Here is a 22,377-nt window from a genome sequence, read left to right as displayed (position 1 = left end):
GGTCCTTCCTAGGGATCCTTCCTAGGGATCAGAATCACCTTCAGGATTCCAGTCTTCCAGCACGATGGGACAGCCAATGTCATTCAATGAGAAACTTCGTGGCCTTTCCATGGGACAGTCACATCCTGTAAGCAGGTCTAATAACCTCCCCTTTAAACACGTGTTCATTCTATCAGTTCTGTTTCTTTAGAGAACACCAGCTAAAGTTGTTCTTGTTCAGAATGTTTTGTCACAGCAACGGAAAGGAGATTAGAGCATTTACTGAGGCAGGGTCTTCCAATGAACAAAGACCTCCCCGCTCTGGCTCCTCCCGCTAACTACCTTGCTCAGCTCTGTAAGGTCAGACGGTAAATAGTAATAACTATTATCTACAAATCACCTGTCTTCTCAGATTTCTTATATATACTGCTTCTTCTTTAACTTTACTTTGGTTTTGTGTGTTTTATAACACTTATGTCTGTGCATCGTGGTACCCGATGCCTAAGGAGGCCAGATGAGGTATCGGATGCCCTGGAACTGGAGTTATAGATGGCTGTGGGGCTGGAAACTCTGCCCTCCGGGGAGTGATTCATCTTCTCAGCCCAGTTTTTTTCATAAGTACACTTTGGACATTACCTGTTAACGTTGTTAAATAAAGTTTGCATGTTGCTTTTTTTTTTTAAAGTGGGCTGAAAACATAGCTCAGGAAGGGACACTTGTCATCAAGCCTGACAATAGAAGTTCCGTCCCCTGGTAGAAGGTCCTTGGTAGAAGGAAAGAAGTTACTCCTGAAACTGTCCTCTGGCCTTCATAGCCACATAGTAGTGTGTGTAGCAACACAATACAACACACACAGACACACACACACACGAACACACACGAACACACGCGTCACCATAGATAGATAGATAGATAGATAGATAGATAGATAGACAGAGATGTAAACAATAAATTAAAGTGGATGGTGGGGCTAGATAGATAGCTTAGTGGTTAAGAGCACTTGATACTCTTCCAGAGGACAAGAGTTCAGTTCCCAGCACCCACATCAGCTGGCTCACAACCACCTGTACCTCCAGCACCAGGAGATCTGATTCCCTCTTGTGGCCTCTGCTGGTACTACACCCATGTGTGCCTGCACATATTTAAGGTGGATGATGATGATAAAGGAATGACACTTGGGGTTGCCCTCGGGCCTCCACACACACGTATGCACCCTCACATGTGATACATACAAACACACAAACAAGTGAATAGTAAATCTTGCTCCAATTTTCAACATTATTCATCCTTGTAATTGGACAAGTGAAGGAGCCTAAGCTGTAACACTGATTACAATAGTCTACCATTACACACTCTCTCTGTGTCTCTCCTCCCACCCCCGTGTGTGTGTGTGTGTGTGTACATGTGTGTTGCTTTACTTTTTTGTTCCTATGATAGTCCACCCCCAACCTCTGACATAAGAAAGCCACAACTGTGGAAACTCTTGCTTGCAGGGAGAGAGGAAGTCAGATAAGACTGCCTAGACTTGTGGGTGGAGGCTGCTGTGCCCAATGGAGGTTTCTCTGGAAGGCATAGAGGACAGTGACCTCAGCCAGCAGCAGATGACATTTCAGAACACGATCATCTAGGGCACCGCTCTCCAGCGGCGATGAGACAATTGACATTCACTGAGAAACGGGAACCTGGTTAACACTGGGCTGTGGGAACGAAGGAGCCACTGCCCCAGAGGTGCCAACACTTGCCCACACAGGGTCAGAAGCTCAGTGTATGCTGACACCACTCCTTAGTGATTCCTAGCTTCTGAACCGTGGGCCAAAGTACACTTTCTTAAAAATCAACTTCCTCATCTCTGGTGTTCTGCAATAGCAATTTTTAAAAATGGGACTCAGGACATGATCCCTATGCATTTTTCTGCTTGTCTTTTTAATTCTCTTCAGTAATTCATTTACTGGGTCCAAACCCTCATGATTTAATAATTACTTTTGCAAATGCCCTCAAAAGTTCACTCAGACTCGTGCACAAATAATCTACTAGGCTCTTTACTCTTTTTAAAGGGATTTGAATTTTAGAATTAAGTGTGTGTGTGTGCTCACATGTGCGCACACTCGAGAAATCAGATCCCCCTAGACCTTGTGTCCAGTTGGTTGTGAGCATCTTAATTGTGGGTTCTGGAAACCACATCTGGGTTTTCTGGAAGACTCAAAAGTGCTCTTGACTGCTGAGCCATCCCTCCACCCCCTGCTCCTATTTCTTAAGGTATAAGCCTATATTATTGCTCTGAAAGTTTGTTTTGTTTTGGGTTTGTTTGTTTGTTTGTTTGTTTGTTTGTTTGTTTTGACACAGGGTCTCACTGTGTGGCCCAAGAAGGCTTCAAACTCATAATCCTCCTGCCTCCATGCCCCGAGTGCTGGAGTCCCAAGCGTGCGCCATCACATCTGGCTGCTGCTTCCCCTGCGGTCCATCCAGCCTGGTACATTAGATTTTGTTCTCAAGCATCTTTTGAAATGTTTTCCACTTCATAACGTCAGTTCTCCTTTGATCTACTGGCTGTTAAGAGCTATGTCGTAGGCCAAGGATTTAATTCAGTGAGTATGAGTGTTTGCCTGCTCAACCATTAGAACACTGGTGTAAAAACTCTGAATGTGGCTACACACACACACCAGTAACCCCAGCACTGTAGGGGACAGAGGTAGGAGGATCACTGGGGTTGCTGGATAATTCTAGTTCCACTTTCAGTGAGAGACCTGGTGTGGAGGGAATAGGACAGACAGGGAGGAGCAGGACACATGCTCACACACACCCATCCTCTAGGCACACACAGGTACAAACACCTGCATGTGCACACGTGCACGCTCACGGGCACTCGAACCCACAAGAAGCCTGTTCTTTAATTTCCATACACCTATGAATTTCCCGTATATTCTTCTGTTATTAATTTCTAATCCACTGTGGTCAGAGGCCACACTTTGATGTACATCCTGTCCCATTGGTTGATATGTGTCCTGTCTCTCCTAGTGAGTATCCCATGGGACCCCGGGAAACTCACATGGTCTTCTCTTGTTGGCTGGGGTGTCCTGCAAGTGACTTCCAGGCCTCAATTTTCTATTTGGAAGACTCCATTCTGGGCAAGATTTGGTGAACTCCAGATGAACCCAGTTACTCCACAGATGTCCTCACTTAGGACAGGAAGGATGCAACTCCTGTGACTCAGAAAAAAACATCAGCTACAGAGAAAGCTCAGTGGGTAAAGTGCTTGCCAGGTCACATGCGGACCTGAGTCTGACTCCCAGAACCCATGTAAAAATACTCTGGCATAGTGGCACACAGCTAAAATATCAGCATGGCTGGGAGGGAGTGGGGTGCTGGTGTAGGAAAATCCCTGGGCTCACTGGCCAGGCAGCCTGACCTGACTGCTGGTCCAGGTCAAAGTGAGAGATCCTATCTCAAAACACAAGAAATGCATACGTCTTTAATCCTAGCATTTAGGAGGTGGACCCAAGTGGCTCTCTGTGAGTTCAAGACCAGTCTGGCCTACATTTTGAGTTCTAGACTATCCAGGAATAAATAGTGAGACACTATTGAAAAGAAAGAAAGAGGGGCTGAAGAGATGGTTCAGCGGTTAAGAGTACTCACTGACTGACCTTCCAGAGGTCCTGAGTTCAATTCCCAGCAATCACATGTAATCGGATCTGGTGCCTTCTTCTGTTATGTCTGAAGACAGCTACAGTATACTCATATACATTAAATAAATAATAAATAATTGAAAAAGAAAAGAAAGAAAAGAAGAAAAAGGCAAAGTGGATGGTTTCCTGAAGTTGTCTTCCAACCTCCCCACAATTCTTACATGTGAATGCACACACACACACACACACACCTTACCACTTACTTCTCAGAATAATGTAGTGAACTGCATCATAAGAGATGTCTTCATGGGGGCTGGTTGGGGAGATGGCTCTCGGTTAAGAGCAAATAACCACGAGGACCAGAGTTCAGAGCCCTGCACCCACATAGCAAGCAGAGCATGTAACTTCAGCTATAAAATGAGACCGTGTCTCAGTTGGGCAGTGGTGGTGCATGCCTTTCATCCCAGCGCTAGGGAGGTAGAAGCCAGACATCTAGGAGTTCAAGGTTACCATCAGAGGAAACGGAGAAAAGGAAGAAAGGAGGAAGTGAGAGAGGAGAAAGGGAGAGAAAGAGAGGAGAGAGAGAGAGAGAGAAAAGAAATGCAACAATGAGACATCAGGGAAGCAGAGGGAAGGGAATTTCAGCCCTGTCAGCAATACCTGAATGGGCTTGTTTCTCCCACACTTTCTGAACCATCAGTAGATCCTGACCCCTCAAGCGCTGACCCTTAGCTCTGGAAGTTTCCTGGGGTTCTTAGGAATAACCACACATTGTTCTTTGAGCTGTTGACCTCCAACTTGTCCGCCTTCTCCTGCTTCCCTGGAGCCGAGCATTGAGCAGTTCCGAGATCGCGGACACAGGCCAGGAGAGAAGAGGAAAGACTGGGAACGCCTCACGGAGCTGGCCGCTAGATGGCAGTGAAGACCCAGCAATGGTCAAAGATTTGACTCCAGGAGCTGGTGGGGGCTAGAGAGACTGCGATCACCAGGGGGCGCCATAGGGTCCTGCTGTCCTGTGCACTCCTGGCATCCACGGTAAAGTCTAAGCTCCACTGTCCTTCATGCCCTCTCAGGCCGGGTAGTCATTCCGTGACTTCCCCCGAGGATCCAGAGACATGCAGTGAAGAGCTAAGTGGGTCAACTCAAGAACCAGCCCAGGCTATGTGGAGTGTGACATCTGGTGGTCATTGGCTGTAGTCTCAGACCCTCTGGTGCACCTCACACCCCACCACCCTCTTCTCCATCCCAAATATAACGCTACAGACAAAGGATTCACCAAAAGCTGCTTTGATTGATTGATTGATAATGAGACAGGGTCTAGCTGTATAGCTCCTTGCTGACCTGGAACTCACCATGTAGACCAGGCTGGCTTTGCATTCACAGAGAGCTCCCCGACTCTACCTCCAGAGTGCTGGGCTTAAAAGGATCCATCACCGTGCCCAGTTTATGTGGTGCTGAGGACGGAACCTGAGCTTTCTGCATGCTAGGCAAACCCTCTGCCAGCCCAGCCCTGTTCCCAGCCCCCCCGCCCCACCCCCATGCCTTTTGTCTGGATGGGCTTTGTTGTTACTGTTGTTTATTGATTTGTTTGCTTGTTTTTAGACAAGCTCTCATTGTGGAGTCCAGGCTGGTCTTGAACTCTAGATCTTCCTGCCTCGGCCTCCGAAGTGCTGGGATTACCAGTCTGCGCCACCACTACTGGCAGCTAGCTACTCCTGCGTTTTGTTTTGTTTGTTTTCTTTTGTTTGGCTTTGTTTATTACAGATCGCTGTTTATTCGCCTGCATGATGAGCTAGTTGGGACCGGATAGCTAGCTTAGCCAACTCCGTCCGCAACTGTGACAATTCGTATAGAAGCCTCTTGTCTTCAAAAACCGTTCAGGGGACAGTGAGACGATTCAGTGCTTAAAGGTACTTGCTGCCAAGCCTGGTGACCTGAGTTTGACCCCTGGGACCATCATGATGGAAGAGGAGAACTGACTTCTTCAAGTTCCTTTTGACTGCTGTATACATGCTGAGGTGCACACACACACACACACACACACACACACACATACACACATACACACACACATACACACATACACACACACAGACACACACACACATACATACACACATACACACACACACACACATACACACATACACACACACACATACACACATACACACACACACATACACACACACACACACACACACACACACAGAGTCAAAACGTTTCAAGTGGCCAGGTATTAAGGTATGCACATTGAATCCTGGCACCTGGGAAGCAGAACCAGGTGGATCCCTGTGAGTTAGAGGCCAGACTGGTCTACACAGTGATTTACAGGCCAACAAAAGCTAATTACTGAGACACTGTCTCAAAAAAGAAAAAGTTTTAAGTTGTTTTGGAAGCCAGGCATGGTGGCATGTACCTATAATTCCAGCACTTTGGAGATTAAGGCAAGAGGATCAGGAGTTCAAAGCCATCTCTGGCAACATAGTAAGTTCAAGCCAAGCCTAGGATACAAAAAGGATGGGGGGAGGGTTGATCTTCAACTTTCCAGGAAGTAAGCTTAAAGTCATGATGATACAAATATGAACTGTCCAGCTGGAGAGAGGGCTTAGTGTTTAGGAGCACTGGCTGCTCTTCCAGAGGATCTAGGTTCAATTCCCAGCACTGACATGATGGACTTACACTGTATATAACTCTAGTTCCAAGGAATCAACATCCTCCTCCAGATCCCAGAGGGACAAGGCACACAAGTGGTGCACAGACATATATGCAGATAAAACACTCATACATATAAGTAATAAGATTCTGTTTAATGGGCTGGTGAGATGGCTTATCAAGTAAAGAGGCCAAGCAATTCCTGAGGCCCACACCAGGATAGCGCTACCTCCTACACGTTGTTCTCTAACCTCCACAGGCATGTCTGTAACCCCAGCACCCCGGAGGTGGATGCAGGAGGATTGCCACAAGTCTGAGGCCAGCCAGCCAGACATACATGAAAGAATTGTGTCTGAGAATGAACTAGGGAGATAATTCAGTTGATAAAGTGGTTTTTTGAAAGTAAGCAGACCTGTGGGGCAGCCGCGGTACACGCCTTTGATCCCAGCATTAGGAAGGCAGAAGCAAGAGGATCTCTGTGACTTAGGGACTAGCCTGGTCTACAGAGCTAGTTCCAGGACAGCCAGGGCTACACAGAGAAACCCTCTCTTGAAAAACAAAAACAAGCCGGGCGGTGGTGGTGCACGCCTTTAATCCCGGCACTCGGGAGGCAGAGGCAGGCAGATTTCTGAGTTCGAGGCCAGCCTGGTCTACAGAGTGAGTTCCAGGACAGCCAGGGCTACACAGAGAAATCCTGTCTCAAAAAACCAAAAAAAGAAGAAAAAAGAAAAAAAAGAAAAACAAAAACAAATTTGAGTGTGTGTGTATGTATGTGGGAGCATGTGTGAGCTCTCACACACTAGTGTAAATGCACATTCACTCACATGTGCACAATCGCTGGTAGGATGGCTCAGCAGGTCAAGGCGCTTGCTGCCAAGTGTGAGGACCTGAGTTCCGTCCCCAGGACTCACACAGTGGAAGGACAGAACTGGCTCCTGCAAGTTGTCCTCTGACTCCACATGTGTGCTGTGGCTTCAGAGCTCCTGTGCACACGCATTTAGAATAAATAAGATGATTTTTCTGAGTGTGCCACAAGTAGCCCAGGAACACAATAGGTAGACAAACACAGAGAGGGACCTGCTTCCTCCTTTTCACCCCTGGAGTTGGACAACAGCGGCTCAGGTTCCCGCTTCTGTTTCCAGGCTCTCCTTCACCAGTCTCCTGACTCGTGTTTTGCTTCTTGTTAAGTAAAATCTTCATCACTATTGAGGTTTATCCCTGCATCATCCTGCATCCCAGTGTCATCTTACTGTCTGTGATGACAGAGGTTGGTGATACCCAGTCATCCCAGGACTTAGGAGGTAGAAACAGGACTTCTGGGTCATTATCACATGGTGAGTTTGAGGCCAGCTTGGGCTACGTGAAACACACACACACACACACCGGATTCCCGTATTTGTGAGTTTTAAACCCAAAGATTCAACTAACAGTACATGGAAACTATTCAGGGGCAGCCAGACACGGCAGTGCACACCTCTGATCTCAGCACTTGGGAGGTAGAGACAGCAGGATCAGGATTTCAAGGTCACTGTCTACAGAATAAAGAATTTGATGCACACCCTAAAAAAAAAGGATAAGAGGATGCTTGTGGGAGAGGGATTGTGTCTTGGCTAAACATGTAGAGGCTTTTTTCTTCTTTAAAAAAAAATTGGCTGGGGGATGATGGCACATGCCTTTGATCACAGCACTCGAGGGGCAGAGGCAGGCAGAGCTCTGTCAAGTTTGAGGCCAGCCTGGTCTACAAAACGAGTTCCAGGACAGTCAGAGTTGTTACACAGAGAAACCCTGTCTTGAAAAAAACAACCAATGATCTTATTTTTTATTGATATATGTGGGGTGTGTGTGTGTGTGTGTGTGTGTGCATGCACACGTGCACATATTGGGTATCTGCACACAACCGCAGGTGCCCACCAAATCCAGAAAAGGGCATCAGGTCCTCCAGATCTGAAACCACATGTGGCTGTGAGCCACCTGACGTGGTACTGCGAACTGAAGTAGGGTTCTCCGCAAGAGCAGTGGGCGCTCTTACCTCTGCTGGGTCAGCTCTCCAGCTGCTCAGATGGAGTCATCATTATTCCCTTAATAACACTCTACAACAGCCACTCTCCTGCGCAGACACTATGTCATCTGTTACAAGAAGTCTGGATAATATTGAAAGCATAGGTTCCAGGCTAATGCTACACTGTTTTGTATGAAAGACTTGCACTGCCTTGGGTTAGTATAGTAGGAGGATCCTAGAACAATCCCCATGGATCCTGACAGATGACTGTCCCGGAATACAGTGAGTCAAGGGGGTACCTGGAGGGCCCATGCAAGGTATGGCCCTGAGTAATTACACCATGCAATAGATCTGGCATAAAGGGGGTTCATGGGGAAGGGAGAGGAGTGAGGACCTGAGAATGGGTAGAGGCAGAGGAGTGGACAGACAGACAGATGGGGGTACAGCCATGAATGCAGAGAAGGGGGGTGCACAGAGAAGGACAGAGAGAGAGAGAGAGAGAAAGAAAGAGAGAGAGAGAGAGAGAGAGAGGAGAGAGAGAGAGAGAGAGAAGCGCTGGAATGGTGGCCAGTCATTTTTATATGCAGCCCATACACCTGGCAGGTCCCTGGGAGGACCTGGTGGAATTGCTCGTAAGCTAACAACGGCCACATAGCATGAACCACGTGAATACAAGCTGCCAGTACGACAACATCAGCTGGAGGTGTGGAAAGTCCTCTGAAGTGGAAACTTGAGGGTTCTTTGGGAAGTCGGTTGAATGGTGTTTTGCTGGGGCAAACATGAGAAGAACGTCACATCAAAGTGGACACAGGTGTGAAAGACTCAGGCAGACGCGTGAAGGAACATGTCGCTGAAGCAGACACAGGAGAGAAGATGTTCTGCTAAAGCAAGCAAGTGAATGAAGAATTCTTTGCTAACAACACACGTGTATTATTCTGCTTTACATTGGGTAGTTGAGCTGCATTTGTCAGGATGCCATAGAGAGAAATATACCAAAAAAACTTCTGGTGGTGTGCTGCAGTTTGTTGCTGCTTTCAAGGACTCAGGCTGATTGGCTGTGCATGCTGAGGAACGACTCATGCTGAGCTAAGGCATGTGGAGGACACGTGATGTTCGGAAGGTATAAATAGAACTCCATGAGTGACAGAGACAGGGCTTGGCTTGCTGGTATAGCTAGCTGTGAAACCCGTGTGAGTCTCCTGACTTCGCTGAGCTTTGCTCCCCTGGGAGGCACAGCTGAGATCTCTCCTGGTGATCCTGTTGGTCCCTCCTGCTGACTCAAGGCAAGGCTGAGGCCTGGCTGTCTCTGCTAGGTCATGTCACCACTGTTGCTAACCCAACTCTACAGAACTGGACTGCTGGTGTATCTGTGAAGTGTTTGCAAGTGGATCGAGCTGCCACTGCCTGCTAACCTGTGAACTGAACTGCCGATTTCCAGACACACAGACGAGAGTTGCTCCAAAGAATCTTCTAAACAGGTCCACTTCCCCCGTATCCTTTCTTTCCCACTACCTCTGGTGGGAGATGGGCTAAAAGGAAGGTTAAAGTGTTTAAGAACCGTCATTAAAAGTAGGATTTGGAAAAAAAAGTTACAGTCGTCTGACCTGGGTCTTTCCACTCTTACATCCCTGATGAAGAAGGTCACTACAGGATGAAGCCACCTGGACCTGAAGCAGCAGAGACCCCTTTATCCACACAGTCGTCCCCCCCCCCCCCGCTAGCTGACAGCAGATACGTGAATGGCTCCTTGAGAAGCCAGCATAAGAAATCAGCCAGACCAACTGTGCCCTGCCCGAAGTGCTGTCTCACAGAGTCAGAGGAAAGAACATGAGGATTATGACAGAAGTGCATCGTGAGGCAGAAGCTTGCTGGAGAACGGTCTTGTCAAGACACACCCTCAAGCCAGACATGATGGCACATGCTTGAAATCCCAGCACTCAGGATGGATGCTTTGGACAAGGATCAGGAGTACAAGGCCAGGTTCTCTTGTTTACATGAGAACTTCCCTCAAAGAAAAAAATTTTTAACTAAAAAAAATACCAGATATAAGTTGAGGCTTAGGGGCGTGTCTCAGTGGTCGAGCATTGCCTAGCATGTATGAGGTTCTGGGTTCAATCCCAGTACCACCACAAAAGGAAGGGAATAATCTAAATCAGCACGTGCCTGTGGTCTTAGCATAGAGGATGGATCACTTCACCCAAAGAGTTAGAGACCAGCCAGCTTGATGGCAGTAAAACCCCATCACATACACACACACACATGTGCACACACACTTGTGGAGTGCCTAGAGAGATGGCTCAGTGATCATGAGCACTGAATGTTCTTCTGGAGGGACCTAGTGTCAATTCCCAGCACCCACACGGAAGCTCACAAATGCCTGTAAGTCTATTCCCAGAGGATCCACTGACACACATGAGACACACAGAAATACATGCAGGTAAAACAGACACATAAGAACATAAGACAAGGGGCTGGAAAGATGGCTCAGTGGTTAAGAGCACTGGCTGCTCTTCCAGAGGTCCTGAGTTCAATTCCCAGCAACCACATGGTGGCTCTCACAACCATCTGTAATGGGATCCCATGCCCTCTTCTGGTGTGTCTGAAGACAGCAACAGTGTACTCATATACATAAATAAATAAATCTTTTTTTAAAAAAAAAGAACATAAGACAAACATAAGTCTTTTGCTTTAAGTGTTTTTAGTTGTGGGGCTGGGAATGTGGCTCAGTTGACAGAGCGTTTTCTTAGCCAGAAGCCCTGATATGTACCTCCAGCACCAGGTAAACTGGGTGTGGTAGGGCACACCTGGAATTCCAGTACTACAGAAGTGGAGAAAAGAGGTTAGGAGTTCAAAGGTCATCTTTGGCTACATAGTGAGTTCAAGGCCCTACTGGACTACAGAAGACTGCATCTAAAAACAAACTAACCAAACAAAAAAGGGCACCGTGACTTCTGTGTTCTGAAAACAGCTGAAGGGCTGTTGTTCCTGCTGCGGCGGCTAACCCCACGGGAATTTGGTAGAAGTTCCTTCTCCAAATGGGGTCTGATCCTAGAAGTACAAGGTGACCTTCTTTCCAGGAACAGCAGAGCAGGGTGCAGAAAGACTCCCTCGATCCTCCAGAACCCACAGGGATGGCCTCACGATGGGGGCAACAGCTAGGGCCGAGTCAAAGCCAAGGCAGCAGCTAGGCTGAGGCATGTGGCTGAGACCAGTAGGAGAGGAAGGAGCTGAGGAAGGAGACTGAGTGATAGCATCCAATCCCAGATGCTGTGTGAGCTAGTCAGCACAGCAGGGCGCAGTTACGTCTCCAAGGTAAACATACAACGTCTACCTGTCCTGCATGCAGAAGACACAGAAGCATTTGTATTACAGAGGAGAGACCTATGTTAACCCCGTACCTTGTTTCCTCTTAGTTGACTTTCAAGTTACTGACTTTGGGGGTCACACCTAGGAGACACACTTGTGGGTACGTCTGTGTACAAGGCTCATCTGAGCAAGGATGAGCACTCGGAGTGTGGACAGCTCCATCCCAAGGACCAGGAGTCCCAGATGAAGAAAAGGTAGACAGGATTCAGCATTCTGATGGAGTTGAGCCCCAGCATCCATCGCTGTTTCCTGAGGGACTGTGGATGTCACGTGACAACTGCCTCCCTTTCTTGCCTCTGTGCCTTCTCTGAAGTTAGGCCTCGGATCTCAGAGGCTGAGTCAAGCCCCACCCCCCTGTAGCTCTGTCTGGAACAGAGAGGAGAGAGCCAGGCTGTGCTCTGAAGAGACAGCTCTCCATTTATGACGCCTGGCTTCTCCACACTCTCAGTCACCCACAGTATGTTGACCTAAATCACCTCCTGCCACCCCTAAAATGTGTCTACGCACTCTGGGCTTTCCCCACACCCACAGGTGGGTTCCCTCCCCTGTGGTCTGAGGAATGTTAGTCAGCCTCTCTCATCCAGCAAGTGTCCCATGACCTTTCCAAAGTTCCTGAGCCAACTAGACCAGGAATGTTAATTAGCCTCTCTCCCTTCCAAGGGGACAAGGGTTTGAAAGTTCCTCTTCAGGGCTCTACTCATCTCTGTGTGGAAGCAAACTGTTTGTTGGAAGAGAGAATACAAGCATAACGTGAATAGACTTCCCTTCAGGGCTCTCTTCCCGACACCATAACTGAAAAAAGCAGAACATGAACGTGATCAGAAGAGCAGGTAGAGAACTCAGGGTTAACATGGGAGGGAGGGGTACTCCAGGGTGTAAAGGAGCTTGCAGTTAAACCCTACTGATCCGAGTTTGATCCCGAAGACATACAAGGGTCTTGATGCAACTTGATGAAGCCATTTCTGTTAGTATTCTGTCTAAACTCCACCTCCACAGTTAACTGGCAACAGCCAAGTAGGCCTGCCCACTATGCTTGCCTCCTTCTCTCCCTTGTCTCTTGCCTCTAGCTTCTCTCTGTCCCCTCGCCCTTCCCCACTGGTCAGAGTAACCATCCACATGGTCCCAGGAAAGATTTCTTGAGCTCGGAGCTAACCCTTGGGTGAGACACTTCCCCTCTCCTCTTGAGACTGTTTCTCGCAGCTGAGTACCCCAGGCAGGGCCCGGACAGACTGTCCTCTCTCTCTCTCAGGAGCACTGGCTACAAGCTCTAGTCCCCAGCGTATCTCCCCCAGGGGTCAGTCTTTTGCTCGCTTCTCCCCTTCCTCTTCTGTCATTTGCAGCCGGCTGTACCCACTTAGCTCATCCAGTTTGCCAACACCCTGCTTGCTCCCTTCTCCTCTTTGTTTCTTAGCTCTGCACTGAGTCTACTCCTTACATTCTGGCAGAGACCCTCTCTGAGACTTGCTTCCCCACATGGGCAACCACCCATGCAAAAGGCTTGGCTGCCGGCGCACGAGAAGGAGGCTCTCTCCTCTCTCCCTATCTGCCCAGGACCTGTAAAGTGAGTGCTAGCTGTGCCTTCCACCACAAACACAGCTAACATGAACGTTGCTGTGATACGAGACACTCTTGCTTTTCCTTGCCCACTGCAGACTCTAGCTGCCACAGTCACTGGGTAGCGACTTCTGGCAGCTAGTAGGAAGTCCCACCCTACCACCACAGCTGCAGACCTGACCCGCAGCACCTATACCCTCAGCTGCGGGTCCATAGCAAAACCCCAGGTAATGACCTGTGGCCCACAGCCCTAGCCTGCCAGCTTTCTTATTCTGGTCCTAGCCAAATGTTTCTTTGCTAATACAAAAATGTACTTTTCTCTGCCTACACAACCCGCCAAAGTTACTTAAGACTCTTTCCTATCCTGTCTTAATAGATTTTTACTACTGCTATTAAATTCTATTCAGTTACAACCAATCCTTATGGCTATCTTGTCAGAAGTCTGCTAATAGTATATTTAAGTTTATGGCCAATAGAATTTCCAAAGCCTCTAACAGTTAACCCAAGATGGTTTCAGAAGACTTGGACACCGGACACCTAGAAGATACAGCCTAGATTCTATGCGATGGTATAGTCACTAACAAATGCAGTGGGCTAGACTGGATGCTCTGAGTCAAATGACTTAGCTAAGTCAAACCAAGGTAGGTCATTTCTCATGTCACGCGTATCCATTCCACAGAAAAAAGCCCCGCGTCTTCTGCGCTTGGAAGCCAAACTGACTTCACCCAAGAGACTATGGAGACCACGGGAACTGTTGGCTAGTGGACTCTGTCATTTCTTAAAATAATATATAACTGGTAGATTGTTGTTTACTCTTTCTCAGACTTCTGACTACATTGACAGCTAAGCTTTCACAGATATTATCTGTTACCTCATTACCTAAACTCAGTTGCCATCAGTTAAATGCTTCATATTTCCTCTTCTCATTATCCCACTGTCCTAATATTGTCTGAGTTCCTATAAACTTGCCTAACTCTAATAAAACATTCCACTATATGATCCAACAAAGGCTCATCTTAAAGACTGCTCATGTTGTTAACTCATGCTGTTATCTGTTTTGTAAACTTATAAGCTACAAGAAACCCACTCAGATCTACCTCTCATGGACCAAACAGATGTCATCCAGATCTTGTTAAGTCCAGGCACATCCAAAACAGCTTCAGAGAAGCAACCTCCAGATGCTCCATCTCCTGTCACACACACAGCTGCTTCTACTGGACCTGTTCCTTCTGACCTATCCTCAGATGGCTCGCTCCATAGACCCTGGAAATATCCTCCATACTCATTCTTCTAGGTTCCCCCTAAAGACATGTCGCCCCCAATGCCAGCAGGAAGTAGCCAGATATCACGAAAACCCTATTCCTGCTTTGCCATCACCTCTTTCTAATTTTTCTTTTTTAATTAAACCAAAATGGAGGACTGTTAGTATTCTGTCTAAACTCCACCTCCACAGTTATCTGGCAACAGCCAGGTATACTCCTCCCCACAGTTACCTGGCAACAGCCAGGTAGGCCTGCCCACTATAAAAGGGGCTGCTTGCCTCCTCCTCCTCCTCCTCCTCCTCCTCCTCCTCCTCCTCTTCCTCCTCCTCCTCCTCCTCCTCTTCCTCCTCCTCTTCTCTCTCTCTCTTTCTCTCTTACCCCTAGCTTCTCTCTGTTTCCTCGCCCCTCCCTCTTCCCTTCCCCCTCTCTCCACGTGGTCGTGGCAGGGCTCTACTTCTCTTCTTCTTCTCTCTTCTTCCATCTTCTTCCTCTACTTCTCCCCCCCCACCTTTGCCCTATCTCCTGAATAACACCCCCACCCTTGGAACCATTTGGTCTGGTTTTGTCTGTTCTATGTTATGCCCAGACGTCTAACAATTTCTATATCTAGCTCAAGAATACACTCTTAGAAACAAGAGCTGTGGTTAGCATTGAAAGAAAGGCTATGCCTATCCCCACCCCTCTATTTTGGGAGTCTAGTCTATTACGTCATTTGCTTCTTTGTATCTTTTTATGTGGGTACTTTCCTGGAAGTCAGAGGGCAGGTTACAAAAGTTGGCTCTCTGGTTCTCTCCATCTACCCTGTGGAGCCATGGGGTCAAACTCAGGTCCCCAAGCTGTGCACCTCCCTGTACGCTTCCCCCTGTTTAAAACTCTCATTATTTCCATCCTGTGTCTATAACCTCTGCTGCCACCTAGTGGCAGATGTTATACGAGCAAAGCTACTGTTTTTTGGGGAGGGTTGAATCATTCTGGGTCCCAAAAATTAAAAAGAAATAAGAACATACAAGCAGAAGAGAAGCTACGATGGGAAAGCAATAGAGGGTAATGGAGCTGTGATCAAATATGATCAAAATACATTATACACATGTAAGAAAATGTCACAATGAAACCATTATAATAATGGTTTAACAAATGTATGGTGATAAAAAATTTTTTAAAGGGAGCCTTCGAGATGGTTGAGAGTAAAGGTGTACACCTACACACACTCTCATGAGGCAAAGGCAAATAAAATTTAAACAATAAAAGTGAAAAATAAAAAGGGCTAGAGAGATGGCTCTGTGGGTAAAGGCACTTGCTGCCAAGCCTGATTACCCAAATTCTATACCCGGGACCCACAGATGGAAGGAGAGAACCAACTCCTCCCTTAAGTTGTCATCTGTCCTCCACACGCGTTGCATGCACATGCTTCTCTCACACACTCAAATAAACAGATGTAGTTTAAAAAGAAAATTTTAAACTAAAGATCAAGAAGAAAGAAGCTTAAGTCTGGGCAAGAGTACTCCGGAGGAGGCAGCCTGCGCAGCCCCCTTGGGCGAGCTGGAACTACAACTCCCGGCCTCCTTTGGGCGGGTAAGGGCGGATCGCTCCACGGGATTGGGCCTTCCCCCATGGGGCGGGGCTTGAGGAGAGGCCAGTCTTCCTCTGTTGCCAGGGGAGACCGCCGCAAGGAGGCGGAAACTGCGGAGGGAGGCGGAGAGTGCCGAGGCGGCACGCGGGAAGCTCTCGCGGCCATGGCGGCCTTGGGCCCCGCGAGTCGCTTCTGGTGCTCGTGTCCCGAGGTGCCCTCCGCCACATTCTTCACCGCCCTGCTCTCGCTGCTGGTGTCGGGCCCCCGCCTGTTCCTGCTGCAGCCGCCTCTGGCGCCCTCGGGGCTGTCTCTGCGCTCCGAGGCCCTGCGCAACTGGCAAGGTGAGCAGAGGCGGGGCGGGGATGGCGCGCTTCCTCAGCCCGCAGACTCCCCGGTCCCTGATCTCCAGCCTCACTGCCAGCCAACCCCCAGCCTCCGTACTCACCACCATTCTCCCCACTTGGAGCTCCAGCATGTCGTGTCCAAAGCTGTATCTTTTCCGCCAATTCCTTCCCTACCCAGAATCATCCCCTTCCCTGTTACCTCAGATCCATTCATTCTTTGATCTCGAGGGTGAATACACTTCCTAAGCTCCTCTCGTTTTATAAACACAAACCCCATCTGCTGAAGGCCTGAACCCCAGAGGAACAAATCAAACGTCTCTCGCCTTCATCGTGACAATTGAACCTTGTCTGTTGTCACCCCAATGAATGGCTTTTCCTCTTGACTCCAGAATTTACTGCTGTGTCTTTACCTTAATCCTGACTCTTAATTCCAGCTCCCGGTAAAGTGTTTGTTTTCTCAGGGGAGAGAGATTTCTCAGACCAGTTAAGTCTGGTAATCATTCTTTTGTAAAAGACAGGATTCCTAGTCTTTTTTCTTCCTCATTCTTTCCTGGGAAATCCCTGTTGCTTCTAACGTTAACAGAGGCTTGTGCATTCATTTCATGTAATCCTCACTGAGATTTCATGACAGGCCATATTAAATTGCCTGTTTACCAGAAATTGAGGCTGAATACAGAGAATCACAGAGCTGAATACAGAGAATCACATCATACTATTGAGGTAGGAGCCCAGCATCTTGTTTTTAGTAAGATGATTTAGATCCCCACATCTTTAGATAGATGCACACATATGCGACACATTTATTGATATGCCCGTGTGCACACATGTGGAGGTCAGAGGACAACCTGACAGGAGTCTTTCTCTTCTTCCCCCATGTGGGTCCTGGGAATCAAACTCAAGTCTTTGGGATTGGCATCAAGTACCTCAACCTGTTGAGCCGTCTCATCAGCTACCTAAGTCTTAGAGAGCTGCGTGTAGAATCTTTTCATATTTACCAGTAAAAGTTAAATTTGGGATGTATTCAGCAAATAACCAAGCTTCTGGAGATAGTCTGAAGAGATAGTCTGACTAGGGTGTTATAGCCTCCCACTTAAAGCTGAAACTTCTCCCCTTCTTCTGGATACATGTAGCACTTGTAGTCGGCTAAATGCCAGTGTGGCACACACCCTCTTTCTGGGTTTGGGTGTTTGTTGTTTGTTTGTTTGTTGCTTGACTTTGCAACAAAATGGTCTTGGTATTTATTTACACCAGAATGGCCAGAACTCATCGTGTAGTCCAGCCCAGGATCCTCCTGCCTCACCCTTCTGAGTGAACGCAGACATGCACCACTACGCTTACTTAACCTATGCTTGTCTGAGCGTGGGGTCCATGAACAGGTAAAGATAAGGTTCCATCAAGGACCTCAAGTCTGACCATGTGATTTTCTATTGAGGAAATTAAAGCCATGGGGGTACGGACCTTGGACTTGACTCAGGCAGCCTGGTTATGATAAGGCTAAGACCACGCTCCCATCCCACCCACCCCCACCCCGCTAAGTCTTACAGTCCTGAGAATGACTCCATCTCTTCATCCATCTGCCTATTGCATGTTAGGATTTCAGCCCACAGAAATAGTTAAGTACATGAGAGAGCCAGCTGTGGTGATATGTACCTTTGATCCCAGCACTGAGCAGGCGAAGGCAGGTGGATCTCTATGAATTTGAGGCCAGCCTGGTCGTCTCCATAGGAAGTTCCAGGCCAACCAGGGCTATACAATAAGACCCTATCTCTAAAAAACACAAAAAAGAAATTAGAGCCCTGTAAGGTGGCTCAGCATGTACCTTGCTGCCACTCGTGAGAACTGCGGTTTGATCTCTGGGAACTGAGATCATGGTAGAACTTACTTCTGAAGGTTTTTCTCTGACCATGTACTCCCATATACCCACAAATAAATACATACCATTTTTTTTAATTATGTATGTTACCAGTAACTTGTATTTGGGAGCAATGTATAGACCAAATATGGCAGACACTTATAGTCCCAGCATTCAAAAGGCTGAGGCAAGAAGATTGTGGGTTTGCAGCTGGTCTGGGCTACATATCAAAACCTGTATCCAAAAAAAAGTCCAAATGTGGTGTCTTACACCTATAATCCCAGCCCCCAGGAAGCAGGAACCAGCCTGTTCTACACAGCAATGCATACACCAGACAGGGCTGCATAGTGAGACCTTGTCTCATACAGAGAGAGAGAAAAGGACTTTCTGTAAAACTGGAAAAGCACTCTTTAAGAAGACTCTTTCTTAATCTATGTATATTATTAATGATAATTTTATGGTCCTTATAATTCATGGTTCCTTTTTCTTCCCCTGAACAGCCTCTATGGAAGAAGAGGCCAGAATTCCAGCTGAGGAGACTGGCACCCAGAGTGTTAAGTGAGACCCACTCAGTCTCACCCTGAAGCTGTCACAATTAATTAACCCTCACACTGCCTAGTGAGGTAGGTTAGTATTAAAAATCTAGAAAGAGGAGGGCTGGAGAGATGGCTTGTTGGTTATGAGAACTAGCTGCTTTTGCAGAGGACTCTAGTTTGCTTCCCAGAGCTTCACATGGGGCAGCTCCCGACTGCCTGTAACTCCAGCTCCAGGGGGACCCAGCTTCTGGCCTCCACAGTAGCAGACACAGCTACACAACAATAAAAACACGTCTTTAAAAGAACACCTAAAACAATGGTGTAAAGCATTTGGCACGTTCAGAAACCACTCTGGTTTTCAAAAGTTTTCTTTTTCACACATAGAAGTTGGTCTCGATCACCTCTGCCTCAGGGCTGGGAAAGGATGGAGACAACGTTATGTGCTCACGCTTTGAATCATGGGAATTGGTTTTGATAACCGGGGCTCCAGGGCCAGGAAGGAACAGAAACTATATTATATACGTATGCCTTGAATCATGGGCACTTTCCTGTTCGGTTTTTTGGTTTTTTGTTTCTTGTTACGGTTTTTGTTTTTTTTGTTTTTGAGACAGGATCTCATGTAGTTCAAGCTGGTTTTAAATTCACAGTATAGCTGAGAATGACCTCGAACTTGTGATCTTCCTGTCTGCCTCCCAAGTGCTGGCATCATCGGTGTACACCATCGCTTCCTGTGTGAGGTGTCTGCACTGCTAGTAATGGAAGCAGGGCCTTGTGCATGCTGGTCAGGCTCCCTACCAACTGTGCTGCAGCCCAGCCTCTGTTCTCCCTTCCCTAGCTGGCCTGGGACCTGCTTGCCCTGGTTGGAATAGCACAGCCCTGGACCGATAACCGGCACCCATCTTTAGTTTACAGGCTGGTGACTTACATCTTCGTCTACGAGAACCCGGTCTCCCTGCTCTGTGGCGCCGTCATCATCTGGCGCTTTGCTGGCAACTTCGAGAGGAGTGTGGGCACCGTCCGCCATTGCTTCTTCACCTTGATCTTTACCATCTTCTCGGCCATCATCTACCTGTCATTTGAGTCTGTGTCGTCGCTGTCTAAGCTGGGCGAGGTGGAGGATGCCAGAGGGTTCACCCCAGTGGCTTTCGCCATGCTGGGGGTCACCTCAGTCCGCTCTCGCATGAGGCGGGCCCTGGTGTTCGGTGTGGTGGTGCCTTCCGTCCTCGTCCCGTGGCTGCTGCTGTGTGCCTCCTGGCTCATCCCTCAGACCTCCTTCCTCAGTAACCTCTCTGGTCTTTTGATCGGTCTCTCATGTATCCTTCCTGGGAGGGAGCTGCAGAGGGAAGCTTCATCAGAGGGTGAACCCACCTGGAGGCTGTGGGGTGTCAGGTACACAGCCTCAGGCTCCTACACAAGCAGCCTGGGCTTGCCCTCCAGCTTGGAAAACCTGAGAGCCTTGGGCAGCTCTCTTCCCCTCTCTGGACCAGAACTCATCTGGAAAATGCGAATATGGCTGCCTGCCCAGACCAGCTCAGCTCAGCTCATTAGCAGTTTGGGCTTAATTGCACCAGTGTGACTTTTTTTTCTTGTAAACTGAGGTGTAAGGTTTCATTGGAAGAGGGCTAGGAAGATGGCTGCCTCAATAAGGCACTTGTGAGAACTTGAGGGCACAAGTCACAGCCCAGGACCTTCAAACTCCAATCTCTGCACTGGGGAGGTGGAGACAGGTGAGTCCCTAGTGCTCACAAGCCCACCAGCCTAGCCTAGTTCCATGAGTTCCAGATCAAGTGAGAGACCCTAATACTCCTGAGGATAAACACCAGGGTGGGCTGGACAAATCTGCGATGCCTGTCACCTTGATGTTAGTGGAAGGGTTAAGAGACAGACCTGGGCTTGTTCTGATTTTACAGGGTGAAGACTGTCAAGCGCAGGGTACTGTGTGTGATTCACAGGCACTCTACCACTGAGCTACATCTCGGCCCTTGATTTTCTCTATATCAGAGGGAGAGTCACTGTAACAGGGCCTTGCTATAAGGCCGAGGCTGGCCTCGAGCTTAAGACCCTCAGTCTCCTGAGTGCTGGGATTGCTGGCTCACGGCCACACCTGGTACCACACCCCAGTTACAAACTTCTTGGTGTGCACATTTCTTTTCTTTCTATTTTTTAAGACTTATTTTTATTGATGAGTAAGACTGAATATGTGCACGTACATGCTGGTACTTGTGGAGGCCAGAAAAAGGTGACAGGTTCCCCAGGAACTGGAGTTACAGGTGGTGGTGAGCTGCTGTGTGGGTGATAGGAACTTGACTTGGGTCCTCTAGAATAGCAGTTTGCACTCTTAACTGTGGAGCCATCTTTAGATTCCCTGTCCTCAAAAGATAACTTCTTTCTGAGGTGGGGTCTCGCTGTGGATGACCTGGAACTCACTGTGTAGACCAGACTGGCCTCAAGCTCCTGTCAGTCTGCCCACCTCCTCCTGAGTGCTGGGATTAAGTTCTAGGTATATGCACCACACCCAGCTTGCCTCTTGTAGTTCTGAGGTAAGGTAGCCTACTTGGGGCTTGAGCTGCCTGAGGCAGAGGAGTGTCAGCGGCCTCTCCCCCTCCTGCTGCCTTCAATTTTACTTAATACACCTACCTCAGATGGCCTCACCTACTGCTACTCCCTCGACCTCTCTGAGCGAGTAGCCCTGAAGCTTGATCAGAAGTTCCCCTTCAGCGTCATGAGGAGGATTCCCTTGTTCAAGTACATCTCAGGTTCTTCTGCCGAAAGAAGAGCAGCCCAGAGCCGTAGGTAAGTGATGGACTCCCTCCCCGTTTTGGTTGCATGGTCAGTTTCAGTGATGGGGGTAGGGCCCAAGGCCTTTCGCATGTGTGTCACGTGCTCTGTTCATGGTCTGCCGCCCACCTTACCTTTGGTTTTGTAAGTCAATGTCATGGATAGCCAGGGTTGGCTTTGAACTCTCACCTGTACCTCTCTGATATCAGGCTGTAGATAGACTCCCACAACCAGCTCTCTGTCTCCTTCCAAGAGCAACTGCAGAGCCAGTGAGGGTGAGGCTGATTCACCTTGGAGGATACAGTAGGGAAACACAGTTTCTCGGCTATGGACGACTAAGGGTTGTAGTTCTAGTTCAGCATAGATTCCCTGCCTAGAATCCCCCAGTGAGGAGCTAGGGGTGTGGTTCAGTGGTAGAACTCCTGCCCAATTCACACGAATCCCTGGGCCCCAGCACTGCAAATAAGGAAAGAAAATCTGTGAACAAATATCTTCTGAATACTGACTGCTGCCCTATGTGTGTGTGTGTGGGGGGGGGGAACAAGCCTGAGTGGCCAAAGACACTTGCATGTAGTTCTGAGTGATTCATGGATAGATAATATTTTTTTTAAAGATTTATTTATTATATATGAATACATTGTAGCTGTCTTCAGACACACCAGAAGAGGGCATCAGATCTCATTACAGATGGTTGTGAGCCACCATGTGGTTGCTGGGATTTGAACTCAGGACCTCTGGAAGTGCAGTCAGCGCTCTTAACCACTGAGCCATCTCTCCAGCCCCCTAGATAATATTGTTTGGTTTTTGTTTGTTTGTTTGTTTTGTTTTGTTTTTTCGAGACAGGGTTTCTCTGTGTAGC

The 22,377-nt window shown here is 48.0% G+C and overlaps 1 protein-coding gene across 2 annotated transcripts in view; it reads left to right on the top strand.

The window, feature by feature from the left end:
• The first annotated feature begins 16,135 nt into the window (after positions 1 to 16,135).
• Positions 16,136 to 22,377, top strand: part of Rhbdd2 (rhomboid domain containing 2) — a 10,011-nt gene continuing 3,769 nt past the window's right edge. The window contains exons 1-3 of one of the 2 annotated variants that reach the window (XM_028766105.1): positions 16,136 to 16,349; positions 19,646 to 20,053; positions 21,383 to 21,533. In XM_028766105.1, coding sequence (XP_028621938.1) covers positions 16,172 to 16,349; positions 19,646 to 20,053; positions 21,383 to 21,533 — 737 coding nt within the window. In that variant the 5' untranslated portion in view covers positions 16,136 to 16,171. The remainder of the gene's footprint in view (positions 16,350 to 19,645; positions 20,054 to 21,382; positions 21,534 to 22,377) is intronic. The other variant, XM_028766106.1, reaches the window with a different exon arrangement.

Source organism: Grammomys surdaster, unplaced genomic scaffold (assembly GCF_004785775.1).
Source record: "Grammomys surdaster isolate TR1022 unplaced genomic scaffold, NIH_TR_1.0 166, whole genome shotgun sequence".
Taxonomy (NCBI): Eukaryota; Metazoa; Chordata; class Mammalia; order Rodentia; family Muridae; genus Grammomys; species Grammomys surdaster.
The sequence above is the reverse complement of the archived record's forward strand: the minus strand, read 5'-3'. Positions and strand labels throughout refer to the sequence as shown.